Here is a 19,947-nt window from a genome sequence, read left to right as displayed (position 1 = left end):
CCGAAAATGTTTGTGTGCGCGCCTGAGGAACCCAGTCTTGCACCCCTGCTAGAAGAGGCTAGAATCGCCTATGAGTGTAATAGGGCAATAAGTGTAATTGTGTAATAAGTATAATAGTGTAATAAGTGTCATAGTGTAATATGTGTCATAGTGTAATAGAGCAATAAATTGTGTAATATGTGTAATTGCGACCGTAGGTCGCAGTTACTTGCACTCCTATACTATCCAAACCTCCACCGGCTGTCCGTCAGTCCGTCAGTCTGTCAGTCACACGTCACACATCACACTTTTGCCCTGCTCATATCTCCGCAACCGTTGCCCCGATCCATGCCAGATTTTGCACACACACTCCTTGCCTGCCAAACTACAACCTCCAGGGACCCCAGGTCCCTAGGGGACCCCCAGGTGTAAAAAATGACCAAATGTGCAAAAATGACCAAATGACCACCCCAACGGGGCTGCTCACAGGGAATTCCCGGGGACCACCGACTCCTGGTGCTCCAGAACGGATGCAAAAGTGGTGGCGCCCCCAGTGGAGGACCCCCTGCCACTGCAGCGCACATAAAATGCCGTAACTCGGGCTAGGAGCGACCGGGAGACCCGGGGCCGGTATCTATTCGTCCGCCTTGGCGGCGCGGAGACCCCACCCCTCATTTCTCACATGGCCCTCGTCTAGCGCCACCATGAGGCCGATTCTTGCAAAACACATTTTTGGACACTGCTCCTACAATTTTTGCCCTAAAATCACGCAAATCGCTACACAGTATGTCTACACTCATGTCATCAACATGGATCTGTCCCATATAGCGCCACCATCAGGCCGATTTTTTCAAACACATTTTTGGACACTGCTCCTACAGATTTTGCCCTAAAATCACACAAATCGGTACACAGTATGTCTACACTCATCTCATCAAAACGCATCTGTCCCATCTAGCGCCACCATCAGGACGATTTTGGTACAACTAATTTTTGGCCTATTTGTCTCCCAATTAGGGAGTCTTACTGGTAGTGTAATAGAGCAATAAGTTAGTCTGTTGTTTTCGCACGCCCTGGCGGTCACTTCTCGCCCTTAAGGTGTCTTACTGGTACTAGTAGCCTATATATAATGACACAATGTGGCATAGCTCTGTATAGACAATGCTGTACCCCCCCATGTCAATAAAGTTCCTTTGAAGCTTTGAAGGAACAAACATTCCATGAACAATAAAGAGCAGCCTCCCCGTCGGGGAATTGAACCCCGGTCTCCCGCGTGACAGGCGGGGATACTGACCACTATACTAACGAGGATTGGCTTGCTAACATAAGGTAATAACATTGTAATAACATTGTAATAACATGGTAATAACACAGTGATAACAACCCAAGAACCCTTCTCAAAGCCTTTAGTGTCTTTACCACCAGGAGGAAAGTACAAGCACCACTAGCCATACTCACACAATGCCTTAAAAGCAATGCAATTCATTTCAACCAAGGTTGTATCAAACAGTTGAGCCTTGGGCTCAACTAAACATGTTTCCGCCCGGTTTCGAACCGGGGACCTTTCGCGTGTTAGGCGAACGTGATAACCACTACACTACGGAAACCACTGCTATGCCCACATGTACAGGCGCAGTATCCAACTTTCCATTACCGACAGTCACGGTGGACAACGTAGGGCCATTCAGTGACGAATTGAACCTCAGGCGTTATGTGTAAATAACATGGTATAGTAATAACATGGTAATAACATAGTAATAACACAGTGATAGCATGACCAAGAACAATGCCGCTCCAACGCCTGGCTTTGTGGGTCCCTATGTCCGTAGTACTAATGTCAAACAAGACTAACTTCATATATATAATGTGTTAATAACATGGTGATAACATGTTAATAACATGGTAGTGTTGCCTGTAGTGTCTTTACCACCAGGAGGAAAGTACAAGCACCACTAGCCATACTCACACAATGCCTTAAAAGCAATGCAATTAATTTCAACCAAGGTTGTATCAAAGAGTTGAGCCTTGGTCTCAACAAAATATGTTTCCGCCCGGTCTCGAACTGGGGACCTTTCGCGTGTTAGGCGAACGTGATAACCACTACACTACGGAAACTGCTGCTATGCCCACGTGTAAAAGTGCAGACTCCAAGTTCCCATTACCAGCAGTCACGTTGGACAACATATGGCCATTCAGTGACGAATTGAACCTCAGGAAATTGGAAATAACATGGTATGGTAATAACAAGGTAATAACATGGTGATAGCATGACCAAGAATAATGCATAAAAGCCCACAGTTGTGTCTTTATCACTGTTTTTGAGCGGTGCTAACCGCTCCTACGTCTGGCTTTGTGGGTCCCTATGTCCGCAGTACTAATTTCACACAAAGCTAACTTCATATAAGAGCACGCGGAAACCGACATCACCACAGCTGATATCACGGACAGAACGGCCAATACAAGGAGATATGCACGTGTGTCGTGTTTGATACTGTAGTACTTGAGAAACGAAAATATTGTGAAACTGAAAATACGAATGAAGTTGGAGGCCCTTGACATACAAATGTTTGAGAACCACTGGTAGTGTGGGGATTTAAGGGGAGCAAATGCTAATTTCGTGCAATTTTGACTTAAAGCGTGAAATTTTGCACAGATGTAGCCCAGGGCTTGCTCTAATGATTTAGCTAGGGCGCCCGAGTCTGCAACCTTCGGGGTCGCCACAGCAGCCAAATCAAGTTGGGCTCCCATTGACTTTCTATACAGGTGGAAAATATCCAGATTTTTTTTTTTTCTGGGTATTTAAGGAGGATCTGAGGGGTCTAACTAGGGGTTTGTCATGATGCTGAATCCATTGCAGGCATTTGTTTTGCACAAAAAACATTCCGTGGGCTAGAAATGGCCTCAGAAAACAATACACGTATGGGTGAGTATTCATGTTAGTCGGAGGCCTTAGGGTTTTTTCTCTCGTGCTAATCAGTCTAAAAGTGCAAAATTTGGCACAGATGTAGCTCAGGGCATGCTCTAATGATTTAGCTAGGGCGCCCGAGTCGGCGACCTTCGGGGTCACCACAGCACCCACAAAACTCTGAAAAGTGATGACTCATCACTTTTCATCACTAAAGTCGATGGGAGCCCAACTTGATTTGGCCGCTGTGGCGACCCCGAATGTCGCAGACTCGGGCGCCCTAGCTAAATCATTAGAGCATGCCCTGAGCTACATCTGTGCAAAATTTAGCACTTTTAGACTGATTAGCACGAGAAAAAATCAATTCATGTTAGCCTCCGACTAACATGAATACTCACCCATACGTGTATTGTTTTCTGAGGCCATTTCTAGCCCACTGAATGTTTTTTGTGCAAAACAAATGCCTGCAATGGATTCAGCATCATGACAAACCCCTATTTAGACCCCCAGATCCTCCTTAAATACCCAGAAAAAAAGAATCTGGGTATTTTCCTCCTGTATAGAAAGTCAATGGGAGCCCAACTTGACTTGGCCGCTGTGGCGATCCCGAAGGTCGCAGACTCGGGCGCCCTAGCTAAATCATTAGAACAAGCCCTGGGCTACATCTGTGCAAAATTTCGCGCTTTAAGTCAAAATTGCACGAAATTAGCATTTGCTCCCCTTAAATCCCCACACTATGGTATGGATAGATTGGAGAGAGACAGAGAAAGGGGGCTGGGCAGTAAATGAGGTTTGTTTGTGTCTTCCCAATCCTAAACGTGCAGCAGTTGTCCGTCACACTTTGCTGTCACACTTGTCTGTCCCACCAGTTGTCTGTCAAGCTAGCAGCACCCTCTTGTGGCCAACAGTGTTATAGTGCAATAAGTGTAATAGTGTAATAGTGTAATACAGCAATAAGTGTAATAATGAAATAAGTGTAATAATGAAATAAGTGTCATAGGGTCATAAGTGTAATAGTGTAATAGGGCAATAAGTCATACGTGTAATAGTGTAATATGTGTAATAGTGAAATAGGGCAATAAGAGTAATAGGGCAATAAGTGTAATAGTGTAATAGGGCAATAAGTGTAATAGTGTAATAGAGAAATAAGTGTAATAGTGCAATAAGTGTAATAGTGTAATAGGGCAAAAAGTGTGATATTGAAATAAGTGCAATAGGGTAATAGTGTCATATGGCCATATGTGTAATAGTGTATTAGGTCTAATAGTGTAATAAGTGTCATATTGTAATAGTGGAATAAGTGTCATAGTGTAATAAGGATCATAGTGTTATGGTGTAATAGGGCAATAAGATAGACTTCTCGGCCTTAGGGCGTCTTACTGGTACTATTAGTGTAATGGGTGTAATAGTGTCATAGGGTCATAAGTGTAATCGGGCAATAAGTCATAAGTTAATAGTGTAATAGGGCAATATGTGTAATAGGGAAATAAGTGTAATAGTGCAATAAGTGTAATAGTGTAAATAGGGACATAAGTGTAATTGTGTAATAAGTACAATAGTGTAATAAGTGTCATATTATAATAGTGTAATATGTGTCATAGTGTAATAGAGCAATAAATAGTGTAATATGTGTCATAGTGTAATAGTGCAATAAGTTAGTCTGTTGTTTTCGCAAGCCCTGGCGGTCACTTCTCGCCCTTAAGGTGTCTTACTGGTACTAGTAGCCTATATAATGTACTATATATAATGACACAATGTGGCATAGCTCTGTATAGACAATGCTGTACCCCCCATGCCAATAAATATCCTTTGAAGCTTTGAAGGAACAAACATTCCATGAACAATATAGAGCAGCCTCCCCGTCGGGGAATTGAACCCCGGTCTCCCGCGTGACAGGCGGGGATACTGACCACTATACTAACGAGGAATGGCATGCCACCAATATGGTAATAACATTGTAATATCATGGTAATAACACAGTGATAATAACCCAAGAACCCGTCTCAAAGCCTTTAGTGTCTTTACCACCAGGAGGAAAGTACAAACACCACTAGCCATACTCACACAACGCCTTAAAAGCAATGCAATTAATTTCAACCAAGGATGTATCAAACAGTTGAGGCTTGGGCTCAACTAAACATGTTTCCGCCCGGTTTCGAACCGGGGACCTTTCGCGTGTGAGGCGAACGTGATAACCACTACACTACGGAAACTGCTGCCATACCCACACGTACAGGCGCAATATCCAAGTCTCCATTACCAACAGTCATGGTGGACAACGTAGGGCCATTCAGTGACAAATTGAACCTCAGGCGTTATGTGTAAATAACATGGTATGGTAATAACATGGTAATAACATAGTAATAACACAGTAATAGCATGACCAAGAACAATGCCGCTCCTACGCCTGGCTTTGTGGGTCCCTATGTCCGCAGTACTAATGTCACACAAGACTAACTTCATATATATAATGTGTTAATAACATGGTAATAACATGGTGATAACATGTTAATAACATGGTAGTGTTGCCTGTAGTGTCTTTACCAGCAAGAGGGAAGTACAAGCACCACTAGCCATACTCACACAATGCCTTAAAATTAATTTCAACCAAGGTTGTATCACAGAGCCTTGGTCTCAACAAAACATGTTTCTGCCCGGTCTCGAACCGGGGACCTTTCGCGTGTTAGGCGAACGTGATAACCACTACACTACGGAAACTGCTGCTATGCCCGGATGTACAAGTGCAGTCTCCAAGTCTCCATTACCAGCAGTCACGCTGGACAACATATGGCCATTCAGTGACGAATTGAACCTCAGGAAAGTGGAAATAACGTAATAACATGGTAATAACTTGGTAATAACATGGTAATAACTCGGTAATTGCATGACCAAGAACAATGCCTAAAAGCCAGTAGTGTCTTCATCACTGTTTTTGAGCAATGCTAACCGCTCCTACGTCTGGCTTTGTGGGTCCCTATGTCCGTAGTACTAATGTCACACAAGACTAACGTCATAGAAAGTACGCAGAGACCGACATCACCACAGCTGATATCATGGACAGAACGGCCAATACAAGGAGACATGCACGTGTGTTGTGTTTGATACTGTAGTACTTGAGAAACGAAGATATTGTGAAACTGTGAAAAATCGAATAAAGTTGGAGGTCCTTGACATACAAATGTCTGGGAACTAGTGATGTGTCGTTAATGAGTGATTCGTTCATAAGAATCAATCAAATCATTAACATGACTCGTGAACGGTTCGTTAAAATCCCTGAAATGTGTCGTTCACACTTTCGTTCACACCACCGCCCCTCCCCTAATACCCCCGGCCGGCACACAGGACGCGACGGCGGGCTGTACTTGCGACGTAATAAAAACGCTCCCGCGATTGTGTTTTTCTTTTTTTTGTCCCGTTTTTCACGGGACGATCGCACTATGAACGAATCATTTGAACGAATCTTTTGAACGGATCATTACTGTGAACGTGAACGAAATGATTCGTTCACTGAAATGAACGGGATTGCCCATCATTACTGGGAACCAGTGGTATGGAGAGCGGGAGTGTGTCGATATTGCGACTGTTCGACGGTTATTTCTTTCGACATGGGTGAATGTTAAGCTGGTGAAATGCTAACCTGCCGACACGGGTGAATGTTAACATCTATGCCTAAACAAAAAAAACAAAAAAAATCTAACCCTAACCTCAGTAACCGTGACGCGGGTGAGTAGCTAACCTGCCGACACTGGTTGTCGAAAGAACGACCCATCGAAAGAGCGAGATTTCCCCATGGAGAGGGCTGAGAGGGGAGAGGGGGGAGGGGGAGGTATAAAGGAGGATTGTTTAAGTGTCTTCCTAATCTTCTGCAACATGATGGAGCAGCAATGATTGTTTGTGCTTCAATTAAATGGGTTCAGACCTTCCTTGTGTGTGTGTGTGTGTGTGTGTGTGTGTGTGTGTGTGTGTGTGTGTGTGTGTGTGTGTGTGTGTGATAAGCCGCAACTCAGCCACAGTATATTAGGTACGCACATTGCTGTTGTTTGGTGAATGGAACCGAAAAGTGACTAACATTGTAGTGGATGAGACACTAATAGGCTTGGCTTATAAACATTCACATTGCACACGCACACGCACACGCACGCACACACACACACACACACACACACACACACACACACACACACACACACACACACACACACACACACACACACACACACACTTGACCGCCCACACACTTTCACACTGCTGGAGTTGTTCAAGTTGCATCAATCATGTCCACTCAGCAAGCATATGCACATGCATGAACATGCAGCGCACACGCGCGTTCACTCTCACACACACACACACACACACACACGTGCGCACGCGTGCATGAACACACTCGATTGGTGAACTCACTCCAATGCATGGATGAACATGCGCAATTCTCAAAATGCACTCAATCAGCGAACACAGACATACACGCGCACACACACACACACAAACAAAACTACTGAACACACAAATGCACACAATCAGTAAAAGGAGAAACAACACGCAGGCATGCACACACTCATAAGTTGACAGTGTGCCCCCATCAGCGCCCACCCTGTCCACCCACACACACACACAGAGTCACTGGAGAGGTTATAACTGCTGAGTGGAGAAACACACACACACACACACACACACACACACACACACACACTCACACACACACACACACACACACACACACACACACACACACACACACACACACACACACACACACACAGGGGTGTCACAAGGGGGGGGGGGGGGGGACTGAATTACTAGGGCCCAAGGTGGAGGGGCCTTCATTATTTTATACTTTAGCTATTGAAAAATAGCAGATATACAAGCTCACAGCGGGGCACCGAGTGAGCTTGTAGATCTGCTATTTTTGAAAAGTCATGAAAATGTGTGCAAATCTTTTGAATATATGTATTTTTTAAGCTAACATTTGTAACTCGAATTTTGCCTCTGGGGGGTCCCTGGAATTAAATATTTTGAGATGGGGTTCCGTGGCCAAATCCATATCATCTTGGGGGTCCTTCACATGAAAAAGTTTGAAAGTTTGAGCACCACTGACATAGAAACATATGGTTTTTCAAAAAACCTTAGAAGGATTTGAAACATTCAAAGACCACGGACGACTTTCAATAGTTAAAGTACCCAGGGCCCAGAATTTGGTGCGACACCCCTGCACACACGCACGCACGCACGCACGCACGCACGCACGCACGCACGCACACACACACACACACACACACACACGCACGCGCACACACATGCACGCGCGTGAGTCACAGATGTGACTCAAGCACTTCATGCATGAGTCATGCTTAAAGCCACTTAGCGGCTGATATCTATCTTACTCACAAGGTCATGAAAGAGTCTTCAGTCAGCTCCAGTAGTGCATGGAGGAACCACTTCATCACAGGCCATGATTATTTTTCCTTAGAAAAATACCACTTATCTCCAACTTTAATGTTTAACTGGCAGCTAGCAGATAAAGGCTCTGACGTCACCCCAGTGGTTCCACGTGTACTCATTCACCATCCATCCACCATCCAGTTGCAGATTTTAACATTGTGGAGATCATATTTTTTCCCCGTAATATAATTAGCACAATGGTGCCATTATTTTGGTAATTATTTGGCTATAGAGTGCCGTCATTGACTTTATTTTGAGCCCCGGAATGGTAATAACATGTTAATAACATGGTAATAACACATAACGACTTAATGTGACATAGCTCTGTTTACACAATGATGTACCCCCTCCAACTGTTTATACATTCCCCATTATATTTTAAAACTTGCTTTGGCAATGTAAACGTGTGTTTTCTCATGCCAATAAAGCTCCTTTGAAGCTTTGAAGGAAAAAACGTTCCACAAACAAGTAAGCAATTTACCCCGAGTGAGAGGACATTATGCTCTGATAATGTCCTGTGTTAGGGTGTTATCGGACGAGGCGAAGCCGAGTCCGATAACACCCTAACACAGGACATTATCAGAGCATAATGTCCGACCCCGAGTGGTAAATAGCTTTTCTACCACTTTTTCCCTTATACATGAAAGAAAACACATAGTTGTAACTTGCAAGGATCTTAAGTTACAATCATTATTGCCTATAAAACTTCCGCGAGACAGCAGATAGTTCCACCAACAACATCTTCTACTCACCAACAGATGGCGCCAACTCCATACTAATCCATGCGTCTAGCTTACAGCTAAGCTAACGTCAGTTAAAAGCACCGTTCCGGCCGTAAATAGAGGCTGTTCGCTTCCAGAAAGGCATAGGTTCAGAGAAAAGGGGCTTTAAAGTTGGCGGATTGCATTGGATCCAAATAAATCGGCGACGATAGTACGCACGTTAGTAAACATAGGACCGCTGCGACCTTCATTTGTTGGTTGGGGGAAAGGTGTTCCGACTACCTCCTGAAGTCCCCGGATGTACACTGAGGCGCATTGATCTCGGACACACAACTTTGCGGCAGTTGTCCTCTCATAACCTCCGGAATTTAGCCAATCAGAATCCAGTATTTGAACACGTGACTCGAAAAAGTGGTAGAATAAAGATTATCCTCCCCGTCGGGGAATTGAACCCCGGTCTCCCGCGTGACAGGCGGGGATACTGACCACTATACTAACGAGGATTGGCATGCCACCATCACTGTAATAACATGCTAATAACATGGTAATAACATGGTAGTGTTGCCTGTGGTGTCTTTGCCACCAGGATGAAAGTAATAGCACCACTAGCCACTACTCACTGTCTCAAAGATAGTTGCAGATTTTAATATTGTGGAGAACATATTTTTTTCCCTTAATATAATTAAAACAGTTCAACTCTCAATTAAGCCCCTTTTCCACTACAGGGCCGAACCAGAACTAGAACCAGAACTTTCCAGAGCCAAGAACTTTCAAGAACCTGTGAAGTTCTGGGACCAAGTTCTGCTTACGTTTTCATATAGCCAGACCTACTGGGGAAGGTCCCAAAAAAGAGCAGACTACTGGCCCTGCCCATAGGTTCCCAGAACTAAAGTTTAGTACTACCTCAAGAGCAGGACCTAAAAGAGGTTCCCAAAACCTTGTCTGAAACCGGGCTGTCTGCTATGGAAACAAAACCAGAACCCCCCAAACATGGTTCAGGTTCTGGAATGTTCCACCTCATAGGGGCCTTTTCCACCGGCAAAGAACCGGTTCTGGTTCTTTCTCCCTCCTATTGGATGAACCAGAGGTGAGCTTTTCCACCGAGAACTGGAGTTGGTTCCGAACCGTAAAAGTTGGTTCGGAACCGGAACCACAAAATCCTTGTTTTTTTTCCCCAGTGAACCACCATCTGTACTGGGGGACAATGGCTCTGGTTCACTCTGGTGGAAACGCAAGTCGGTTTGCAAGAACGAACCAAGGTTCCAAGAAAGTTGAACCGACACTGGTTCTGGAACCAAGGTGCTTTTGGTCTAAAAGGCACCATAGTGGAAAAATTGTTTTATATTCTTCTTATTATAGTTTTTATTTTTTTAATGTCGATGATTACAGTATCTCTTGAAAATAGAGAAATAATAAATATATATATATATATTTTATTGTACTGACAAACCATTCCTGACTATGGAAACTTCACACTAGACTTCAAGCATCTTGAATTCTTTCATTTACAATTTTTTTTTCTTTTCTTTTTCTTTTTTTTTTTTACTTTGACCTGAAAAGTAAAAAAAAGTCATTTGTGTAAAAGTAGCCCTGGCCAAGTATTGATTGCATGCCGTAAAAAAAGATTAAAAAATGACATATTTAACCTTATGTGCAATGAACCTAGAATACCATATATGAAGGTTAGCTATATTATGGGACAAAAATAGCTCAGTTTTTTTAGACAATCCAGTATATTATCTTAATCCTAGGTTATAGACCTGCAACCGCCTGCACCCAAATTTCCAATAATAGTTGTTATTTGTGGTGTACCTTGCTGTTAGTTTGCTTTGTATAAAACACATTTTTGCTTTGTACAAAACACATATAGGGTTAAATCTGCCTTTTATCATACCCCTTCATACCTGCTTTAGTCGATTTTTTTCATAGCTGCCCCTGTTGCTAGATTTCGGCTGCCCCTGTTGCTAGATTTCGCAGGCTCTCTCATAACTAACACAGTGGATTGTCCACAACGTCCTGAGATCAACCAAACCGCTGTTTTGACCTCACAGGCACCATTACTTGTCAAACGGCTTCTGCTCTGCACCAGAGCAGGGAGAGAAGAGGGTAGAAAGGGAGGGAGGGAGGGGTCTGTTTGACAAGTAAGGGTGCCTGTGAGGTCAAAACAGCGGCGTGGTTCGTCTCAGGACGTTGTGTAAACACAATCCCAAAAAAAAATACTAACTTTTAAGCTCAAGAAATGGCCGCACTAGCCTAAGGACAATCCACTGTGTTAGTTATGAGAGAGCCCGCAATATCTAGCAACAGGGGCAGCCGAAATCTAGCAACAGGGGCAGCTATGAAAAAAATTGACTAAAGCAGGTATGAAGGGGTATGATAAAAGGCAGATTTAACCCTATATGTGTTTTGGTCTGGATGACTCCTTTAACATCACCGATCCTGACCCACATGTCATTATATGCAAAAAGGTTTCATAAATGATCAAAAGTAGCACAAATATGCCAATCTACAAGCTCCCTAGTTGTAAGCTGGTAGATTGGCTATCGTTGCTATTTGTGATTAAACGTATACATAATGCCTACAATGGGGCTTACTGTAAATGGTTAGACTGTTCCTCATTTTGCTGGGGACCCCAAGGAACCTCCTCAAGGGCCTCTTGGGGTCCCCAGAGCTAACTTTGAGAATCACTGTGATACGTAATACATATATTAGTTGCCATCCAGTATAATCCACTGCTGTTAATAACCTTGTTATTAATATCCATGCATGGATGATACATGTAGTGGATTAGCATACACTATGAGGGACGCAAGTGGGAGCCTCAGCTGATTGGGAGATAAAGCAGTTTAACATTTAGACTGTGCACGCATTGTTGTGTATTATTATGTTGTGCTTTAACTATAGCAGATCTACAAGCTCACAGCTGCGAGCTATTTTTGAAATATTGTGAAAATTTGAATTTTGACCACATTTTGACCAGTTTCTATAAGTGTCCTTTGAATCCTTCTAAGGTTGTTTCTGTGTCAGTGGTTCTCAAACGTTTTCATGTGAAGGACCCACAAAATTATATGTATTTGGCCATGGACCCCCATCTCAAAATATTTAGTTCCAGGGACCCCCCAGAAGCAAAACTTTAGTTACAAACGTTCACTTTAAAAACATATTCAAACATTTGCACACATTTTCATGACTTTTTCAAAAAATAGCAGATCTACAAGCTTGCAGCGTGGCACTCAGTGCAGCGCTGTGAGCTTGTATATCTGTTATTTTTCAATAGTTAAAGCATTAAATAAGTCTAGGCCTAAATGGATCAAGACACAATAGATATGTGGGTGCATTCGTTTGTGTTTGTGTGTGTGTACACTACATGCGTTATCATGCCCTTGGAATAAAGGCCATTGGTATACAATATGCTAACTGACGCACAGCAAATGTACAGTCATGTCTTTTTAATGTCGTTCTCTTACATGTATGCATTTCTTTGTGTGTTGTTCGTCTCCCTCCAGGGCTGGACCAAGTTCTATGAGTTCTCTCTGTCTGATCTGCGCGCTGGCTTTGAGATCATAGACAGGCTGTTTGAAGGTTTGTAAGACGGCTGCTACACAACATCACACTGCTGCACTGTTCAAATAGCCTTTTTTATAGTGGCATTAGCATTGTATTGCATTATGTAGCGTTGCATTATGTTCTTTTCTGTTCCCTCCAGGGACGTGCTGGTCATTGGGAAAAGCGGGACAAATCCCGAACGGCCGGTTCATTCCCGGCCGGTCCAGGCCGGCCATTAGGAAAAAAATAAAAATAAAATGTCGGCCTTTGTTCCATTTTGGGGGCTGGGCGGCCAACAAAGTAAATCTTCACTGTCGGGCAGAAACCTCTTATCTCCAAGTTTCAAGTTTCAAAAGCAAAGCCCTGCTTCATCATACAAGGCTGTTGCACAAAAGTAGTGAAAACAGCAGATCTACAAGCACACAACGCCTCGCGGTGCGAGGCGTTGTGTGCTTGTAGATCGGCTGTTTTCACTAGTTTAAATCATTTTTAAAATGATGAATTTTGGACGTACAAGGTTTCCGCCCGACAACGACGAAATATAACTCATGTACAGTAATTGGCCCACTGGCTTGTCACTTGTCATGATCTGAAATGGCAAATCTTTGAGTAGCAGCAGTGCTATGGAGAGAGATCTCTCTCTATAGCACGCAATGAGGGCCTCTGCAACTCTTTTTTCCCGGGCTGAATCAGAGGCCCAGCACGTCCCTGGTTCCCTCGCCGTAATGCAGAATCGTTGATCAGCCATCCCTCCGTTAGTCTCTTGCAGGTCATGTTCTGCATACAATTTACAGTAATATACTGTGTAATGGAGGCATTTAGCAGATAATGATGTGTGATATCGCAGTAAATGACATGAACCCTTGTCAACACGCAATAGGGTGAACAGTCACATAACGTTAGGCATGCCACTATTCACTCAACTCACAATAGTATTTGAATCATGATTCACAATTCACAATTCTTTTAACACAATTTTTTTTCCACAGAAAAGACCAACAAATATGTATTTTTTTATTTATTATTTCTCTTAAACCCCCCCCCCCCCCAAAGCTATTAATCTAATATGTACTACATTTTCATAACATTTATTTAACTACATTGCAAAAGTAGCATACTTTTCATGTAAAAGTACTTAATGTCTGTGCAACAATTGTAAACATGCTTTCTTATTGTTTAGAACCAAGCTACTAGGGTTAAAAACGTCTATCTTAGAATAGATTGACAGTGCAGTGAAAAAAAGAAGAATGTTTTTTTTTCTTTTTTTTTATCGATTCGAATCGTCCCCTGTTTTAATTGTATGGAATCATTGACCATCAAAACATAGGTGTAGAAATCACATATTCTGTATTATTATGTATGGTTCAGGAGATAAGACGCAAAATATATTATCTGGTAATGGCGGATATTAAAATGTCCGCCATGGCCACCAGGGGGCGTTTTTGCGATGGCTCCATATCTGACAATGTTCAGGGTCCCAAACTGTACAAGTGTACCAAATGTCATACTTTTATGAAAAAGTGAAAAATGTTCGAACAAAACCCAGCAGACTACCTCAAAACATCACCGAAATGACCATTAACTATTCACCTGAACAGTTTATGATGTTGTACATGATATCAATGGAATCCTTGACCATCAAAACATAGGTCTAGACCTCATATATTCGGTATTATCATGTTTAGTTCAGGAGTTATGATGTAAAATACATTAATTGGTAATGGCGGAAAGTAAAATGGCCGCCATCGCCACCAGGGGGCGTTTTTGCGATGGCTCCATATCTGAAAATGTTCAGGGCCCCAAACTGTACAAGTGTACCAATTTTCACGCTTGTATGAGAAAGTGAACGATTCAACTAAAATCTGGTCATTATCCTACGGACTATTGATTTAAATCGATTGTTTCATAAATCGTGGCATGCCTACATAACGTCCCTGTTGGGTGGAGACTTTGTACGTCCAGGACTGGATAGCAGAGACATACAGAAACATACCTGTAGGTTAAATAATAAATACCTTCATACAATTTGAACGTGCTAGGCAGCAAGCAAAGCAAAGAATAACATGTGGACTGTAAAAGGAACCCGCAACAACTCCACTGATAAGATGGTTGGGTTCAGCTGCTATTCAACCAGCGCTTTTAGTGCATGTGCGTGTGTGTGTGTGTGTGTGTGTGTGTGTGTGTGTGTGTGTGTGTGTGTGTGTGTGTGTGTGTGTGTGTGTGTGTGTGTGTGTGTGTGTGTGTGTGTGTGTGTGTGTGTGTGTGTGTGCGTGCGTCTGTGTGTTTGTGTTGACTGATAGATTGATGTCTTTATTAGAAGTTTGCATAGGAAAATGTACAGTTTCATGACAGTACAGTTCACTGGTACAAGGTCAACTAAAATATACCTAAAAAAATAAAACACAGTACTATGCAGAAAAGAAAGAAAGAAAAAACAGTTGTAAAACACAATGTAAAATAAATGTTAAGTGTGTGTGTGTGTGTGTGTGTGTGTGTGTGTGTGTGTGTGTGTGTGTGTGTGTGTGTGTGTGCGTGCGTGCGTGCGTGCGTGCGTGCGTGCGTGCGTGCGTGCGTGCGTGCGTGCGTGCGTGCGTGCGTGCGTGTGTGTGTGTATTGGTGTCTAGGTGGCAAGTCCTTCCAGTGGGAGTTTGTCCACGGCCTGCTCGAGAGCGCCATCTACGGGGGTCGCATCGACAATCCGTCAGACCTGCGCATCCTGCGCTCCTACTTGGAGCAGTTCTTCTCCTCGCGCCTCCTCTCCCCCTCCTCCTCCTCGGCTGGACAGAGGAGGACCAGGGGAGGTGATTACCCTTTCCCCGCACAGATCAGCCTGCCCAGCTCCTGCTCTATACTGGTAGGACACGCGCACGCACACACACACATGTTTGTGTTACAATACTTGTGAGGACATGAACATTTTAGGACGAATGCATATCGTCGTTGTCGGGTGGAAACCTTGTATGTCCAAAACCGTTCGTTTTGTATTTATCATAAATAAAATGTACTAAACTAGCGAAAACAGCAGATCTACAAGCACACAACGCCTCGCGTTGCGAGGCGTTGTGTGCTTGTAGATCTGCTGTTTTCACTAGTTTCGTGGGACAGTCTTGTATGATGAAGCAGGGCTTTGCTTTACCAAAATACGTATACATTTGAAACTTGGAGATACGAGGTTTCTGCCCGACAGTAATGATATGAATGGTATTATGAATATAAAATCAGACATAACTCCTCCAAACCCAACCAAACCTTTAAAGCCCCTTTTCCACTGACATGGCCCAACACCACACCACTCCACACTGGCCACTTGTGCCGGGTTTTCCACTACAAGGACCTGGGTAGAGTGGTGTGAAAGTGGTACTAAACGTGGTAAAAAGTATCCAATCTAGAGTAAGTCTGAGCTAGGCCAATTTTTTATTGATTGAAAACTTTATTAGAAGTTTGCATAGGAAAAGGTACAATTTCATGACGGTACAGTTCACTGGTACAAGGTCTACTAAAAGGAGATCCTAGAAAAGACTTATTTCCATAGGAAACCATTGAAGTATCTCATATAACATTGAATGACAGACGGATAGAACACAGTACTATGCAGTAGATGAACATTTTAGGACGAATGCATATGAATGGCATTATGAATATAAAATCAGGCATTACTCCTCCAAACCCAACCTAACCTCTAAAGCCCCGTTTCCACTGACATGGCCCGACACCACACCACACCACACCACAACCACACCACACCACACCACACCACACCACACCACACCACACCACACCACACCACTCCACACCGCCCACTTGTGCCAGGTTTTCCACTACATGGACCTGGGTAGAGTGGTGTGAAAGTGGTACTAAACGTGGTAGTAAAAAAATATCCAATCTAGAGTAGGTCCGAGCTAGGCCAAACAGGGCCAAACACTTAATAATGTCTGATCACTCACTGCCTTTTCATTTAGACCACCAGGATATAGTTGTAATACATGATAATAGATTCTGTTTTGTTATAGCCACTATTATAATCTATTGTAGTTTATTATAATTATCATAGTAATATATTAATACTTTATAGTGTATTATATTCACAGTCATTGTCAATTATAGTGTATTATAATTAGGATAGTTGTAATACAAACTTATATTTGTATTATAATCACAGTTAAAAGGGTCAATTTGTTTCTTACCGATAGGGGTGCTTTTGTGTAATGTAAAATGTAGATATTTTTATGTGGTGTGGTGTAGTGTTGTGTAGTGTGGGTGCTAAAGCTGCAGTCAAAAAACTATATTAAAAAAATAAAACAAATAAATGCCTAATCTTACCACCTAGACCCAGCGTGAATCTTTTCCTAATTTGAAGCACCGTCTCTGAGGTCCAGGAAAATCGTCCTCACAATGTGTTTTTCTCAGTTTCTCCCATACTTGATTTGACATTTAATAATTAAAGTACGCACGCACACACTTCTACTCCTTTCTGTGTGGAAGTAAATGTGTAAATGGGAGTCTGAAAATGTCACCAATTTCTCCTTGATGTGAACAACACATTCACTCATGTGTGAATGTCAGCCTGATTAAATAAATGACGCACGCAAATTTGTTGAAGAAAGGAAAAAGGGCAACACGTGAAGTGTTGGTGGGAATCGGTAACATACTCAAATCAACATGTAACTTAGAGCAAGTTTTTATTACAGTTCCGGATTTTTTCCTGCAAAAACTAATTAGCATAACGTACTGGAAGTTTTGTTTTCACATGCGCTCATTGGCAGCAAAAATGCTGGTATAGCCGTAAAACACACCTTTCTGACCATCTATGAAGATGACAATTGACAAAAGTAACAAATATTATCATTAAATATCATTAAAACAATCATTAATCAGTATGCAATAAGAGTTAAATAATTTCTTGATCGCCTCTTGTCTTGATTGTTTAAACATGATATCATTGGCCGCTATGCTCGATAACAAGCTTGATAAGCCCAAAGCTTATTGATACTGGGTACTCAATAAATCTGTTATCGGGTTATCGAGCTACCCTTGTTTAGGGCTCCATCCCTAGTCGGGAACTCTGGATCACTACAAAATAAAACCACCCATCATGTATATCCATGGCGATTGCTGTTTTACAAAAGGTAAAATAAACCGGACCATAAGATGTATGCTTGTGTTGACAGGACTACCGCAGTGTGATAGAGAACCTGCCTGAAGATGACAGCCCTGCGTTCTTTGGTCTGCCTGCCAACATAGAGAGATCCTCCCAGAGAATCATCAGTTCCCAGGTACACACACACACACACACACACACACACACACACACACACACACACACACACACACACACACACACACACACACACACACACACACACACACACACACATAGAGAGATCCTCCCAGAGAATCATCAGTTCCCAGGTACACACACACACACAAGCACACACACACACACACACACACACACACACACACACACACACACACACACACACACACACACACACACACACACACACACACACCCCTCACACACAGGGATTTCGCACCAAATTCTGGGCCCTGGGTACAAGGATTCACTCACATTTTGTGCTTTAACTATTGAGAAATAGCAGATATATAAGCTAAGATATACGGCACCGAGTGCCGCGCTGTGAGCTTGTAGATCTGCTGTTTTTGAAAAAGTTTGAAAAGTCTTTGAATGTTTCAAATTTCAAAGTTTTTTTTTTTGAAAAACCTATAGTTTCTATGTTAGTGGTGCTCAAACCTTTTCATGTGAGGGACCCCCAAAATGATAAGTATTTGGCCACGGACCCCCATCTCAAAATATTTAGTTCCAGGGACCCCCCCAGAAGCAAAATTTGAGTTACAAATGTTCGCATAAAAAATAGGCCTACAAAAGGTTTTGCACACATTCTCACGACTTTTCAAAAATAGCAGATCTACAAGCTCGCTGTGAGCTTGTACCGGTATATCTACTATTGTTCAATAGCTAAAGTATAAAATAATTAAGCCCCCCCCCCCGTGATGCCGCTACGCACACACACACGCACACACACACGCACGCATGCACGCACGCACGCACACACAATCGTGAGCCATTTCTAAATGACACATGGTCCCCGAGTAACACTTGTTTTGATGTTTTGACGCTGATATGGATCTTCCACAAACAGCACTTTGATGATCAAAAATGTGGTTATCAAAGTGCTCCCTTTTGCTCTCTGTTTGCCACTTTAATTGAGTTAAGAGCTTTGGCAGATTAAACGCAGAACTGAGAGAACCACGGCAAGCTGTTGGTAATGTACCAGCTAGATAAATTAATTGGGCGTCTCTCTCTCTCTCTCTCTCTCTCTCTTTCTCTCTCTCTCTCTCTCTTTCTCTCTCTCTCTCTCTCTCTCGCTCTCTCATCATCTGTTTTAATTCAACATGGCATGAACGTTATTAATATTGCCAAAGCCTCAAGAGAGAGAGAGAGAGAGCAAGAATATATAAATGCATCAAAATTATCTCTGTTTCTCTCTCTCTGTCTCTATTATGCACATATTTGTCTAGCGTCGCGACGCCAGTGGCACCGGGTTTGGAAAATCCACCATACTGTTTTCATTACACCAGTCTATCAGTAGACACAACAGAGTAGCAGATGGGTTCTGTAAGACTTCAACATGATCCACCATAGTTACAATATTGGATGGATTAAAAGTCCATTGTTGTCAGACACAGGTCAATTATTATTGAATTAATTATTACAGCAGCTCCAACAAGTTGCGGGCAAGATCTAGTAACGTGGGGTCACACTCAGAAATAAGGAACACTTTACTGATTTTGAACCTAAAATCTTTTTTTGCTGGTTTGAGGATTTCAAATAGTTTCACAAAAACTGTCATAGTGCAGAATGTACACATTCTGTTGAGAAATACAAAGAATACATGAACTGCCTCTTGGTCACGCTTGTTTCCATTGGAATCCTTTGTACTCAATTCATCTTAACAGTTTTACTGCCAGATGTTGTTATTTATTTATTGGGTTTTGTGCCAGCAAAAGCACCTTACCTTTGCGATGTTATAGACAAAGATGTATTAATTTTTTTCATCATTATTATTTTCTTTTCTCCTTAAATAGGTGTACTTTGGCTATACTAGCAGTAGAGGGCAGCCTCATGCAAGAATTAATGTGAAATGGCCACGGTATAGGCTACCGTCCGTCAAGATAGCTCAATCGCTACAGAGCAATAGATCCAGAGAAAATAACAAGGAAGTGTTTTGTTACTCCATTGATGCTAACGTCCAGTGGGTTTTTGAGAGCACTTTTACGGGAGCTGTCTCTACGGTACACACCCGCGCGACCCCTCATCAGTTTACAGACATC

The 19,947-nt window shown here is 42.6% G+C and overlaps 1 protein-coding gene across 1 annotated transcript in view; it reads left to right on the top strand.

The window, feature by feature from the left end:
• Nucleotides 1-19,947, top strand: part of dync2h1 (dynein cytoplasmic 2 heavy chain 1) — a 557,731-nt gene that overhangs the window by 415,454 nt on the left and 122,330 nt on the right. The window contains 3 exon segments of the mRNA XM_080731168.1: nucleotides 12,552-12,627; nucleotides 15,216-15,445; nucleotides 17,760-17,864. Coding sequence (XP_080587294.1) covers nucleotides 12,552-12,627; nucleotides 15,216-15,445; nucleotides 17,760-17,864 — 411 coding nt within the window.

The sequence above is a fragment of the Nannobrachium achirus genome (genome assembly GCF_963921795.1).
Source record: "Nannobrachium achirus genome assembly, chromosome: 8".
Taxonomy (NCBI): domain Eukaryota; kingdom Metazoa; phylum Chordata; class Actinopteri; order Myctophiformes; family Myctophidae; genus Nannobrachium; species Nannobrachium achirus.
Note: the sequence above shows the minus strand (reverse complement) of the source record. Positions and strands in the feature narration are given on the sequence as shown.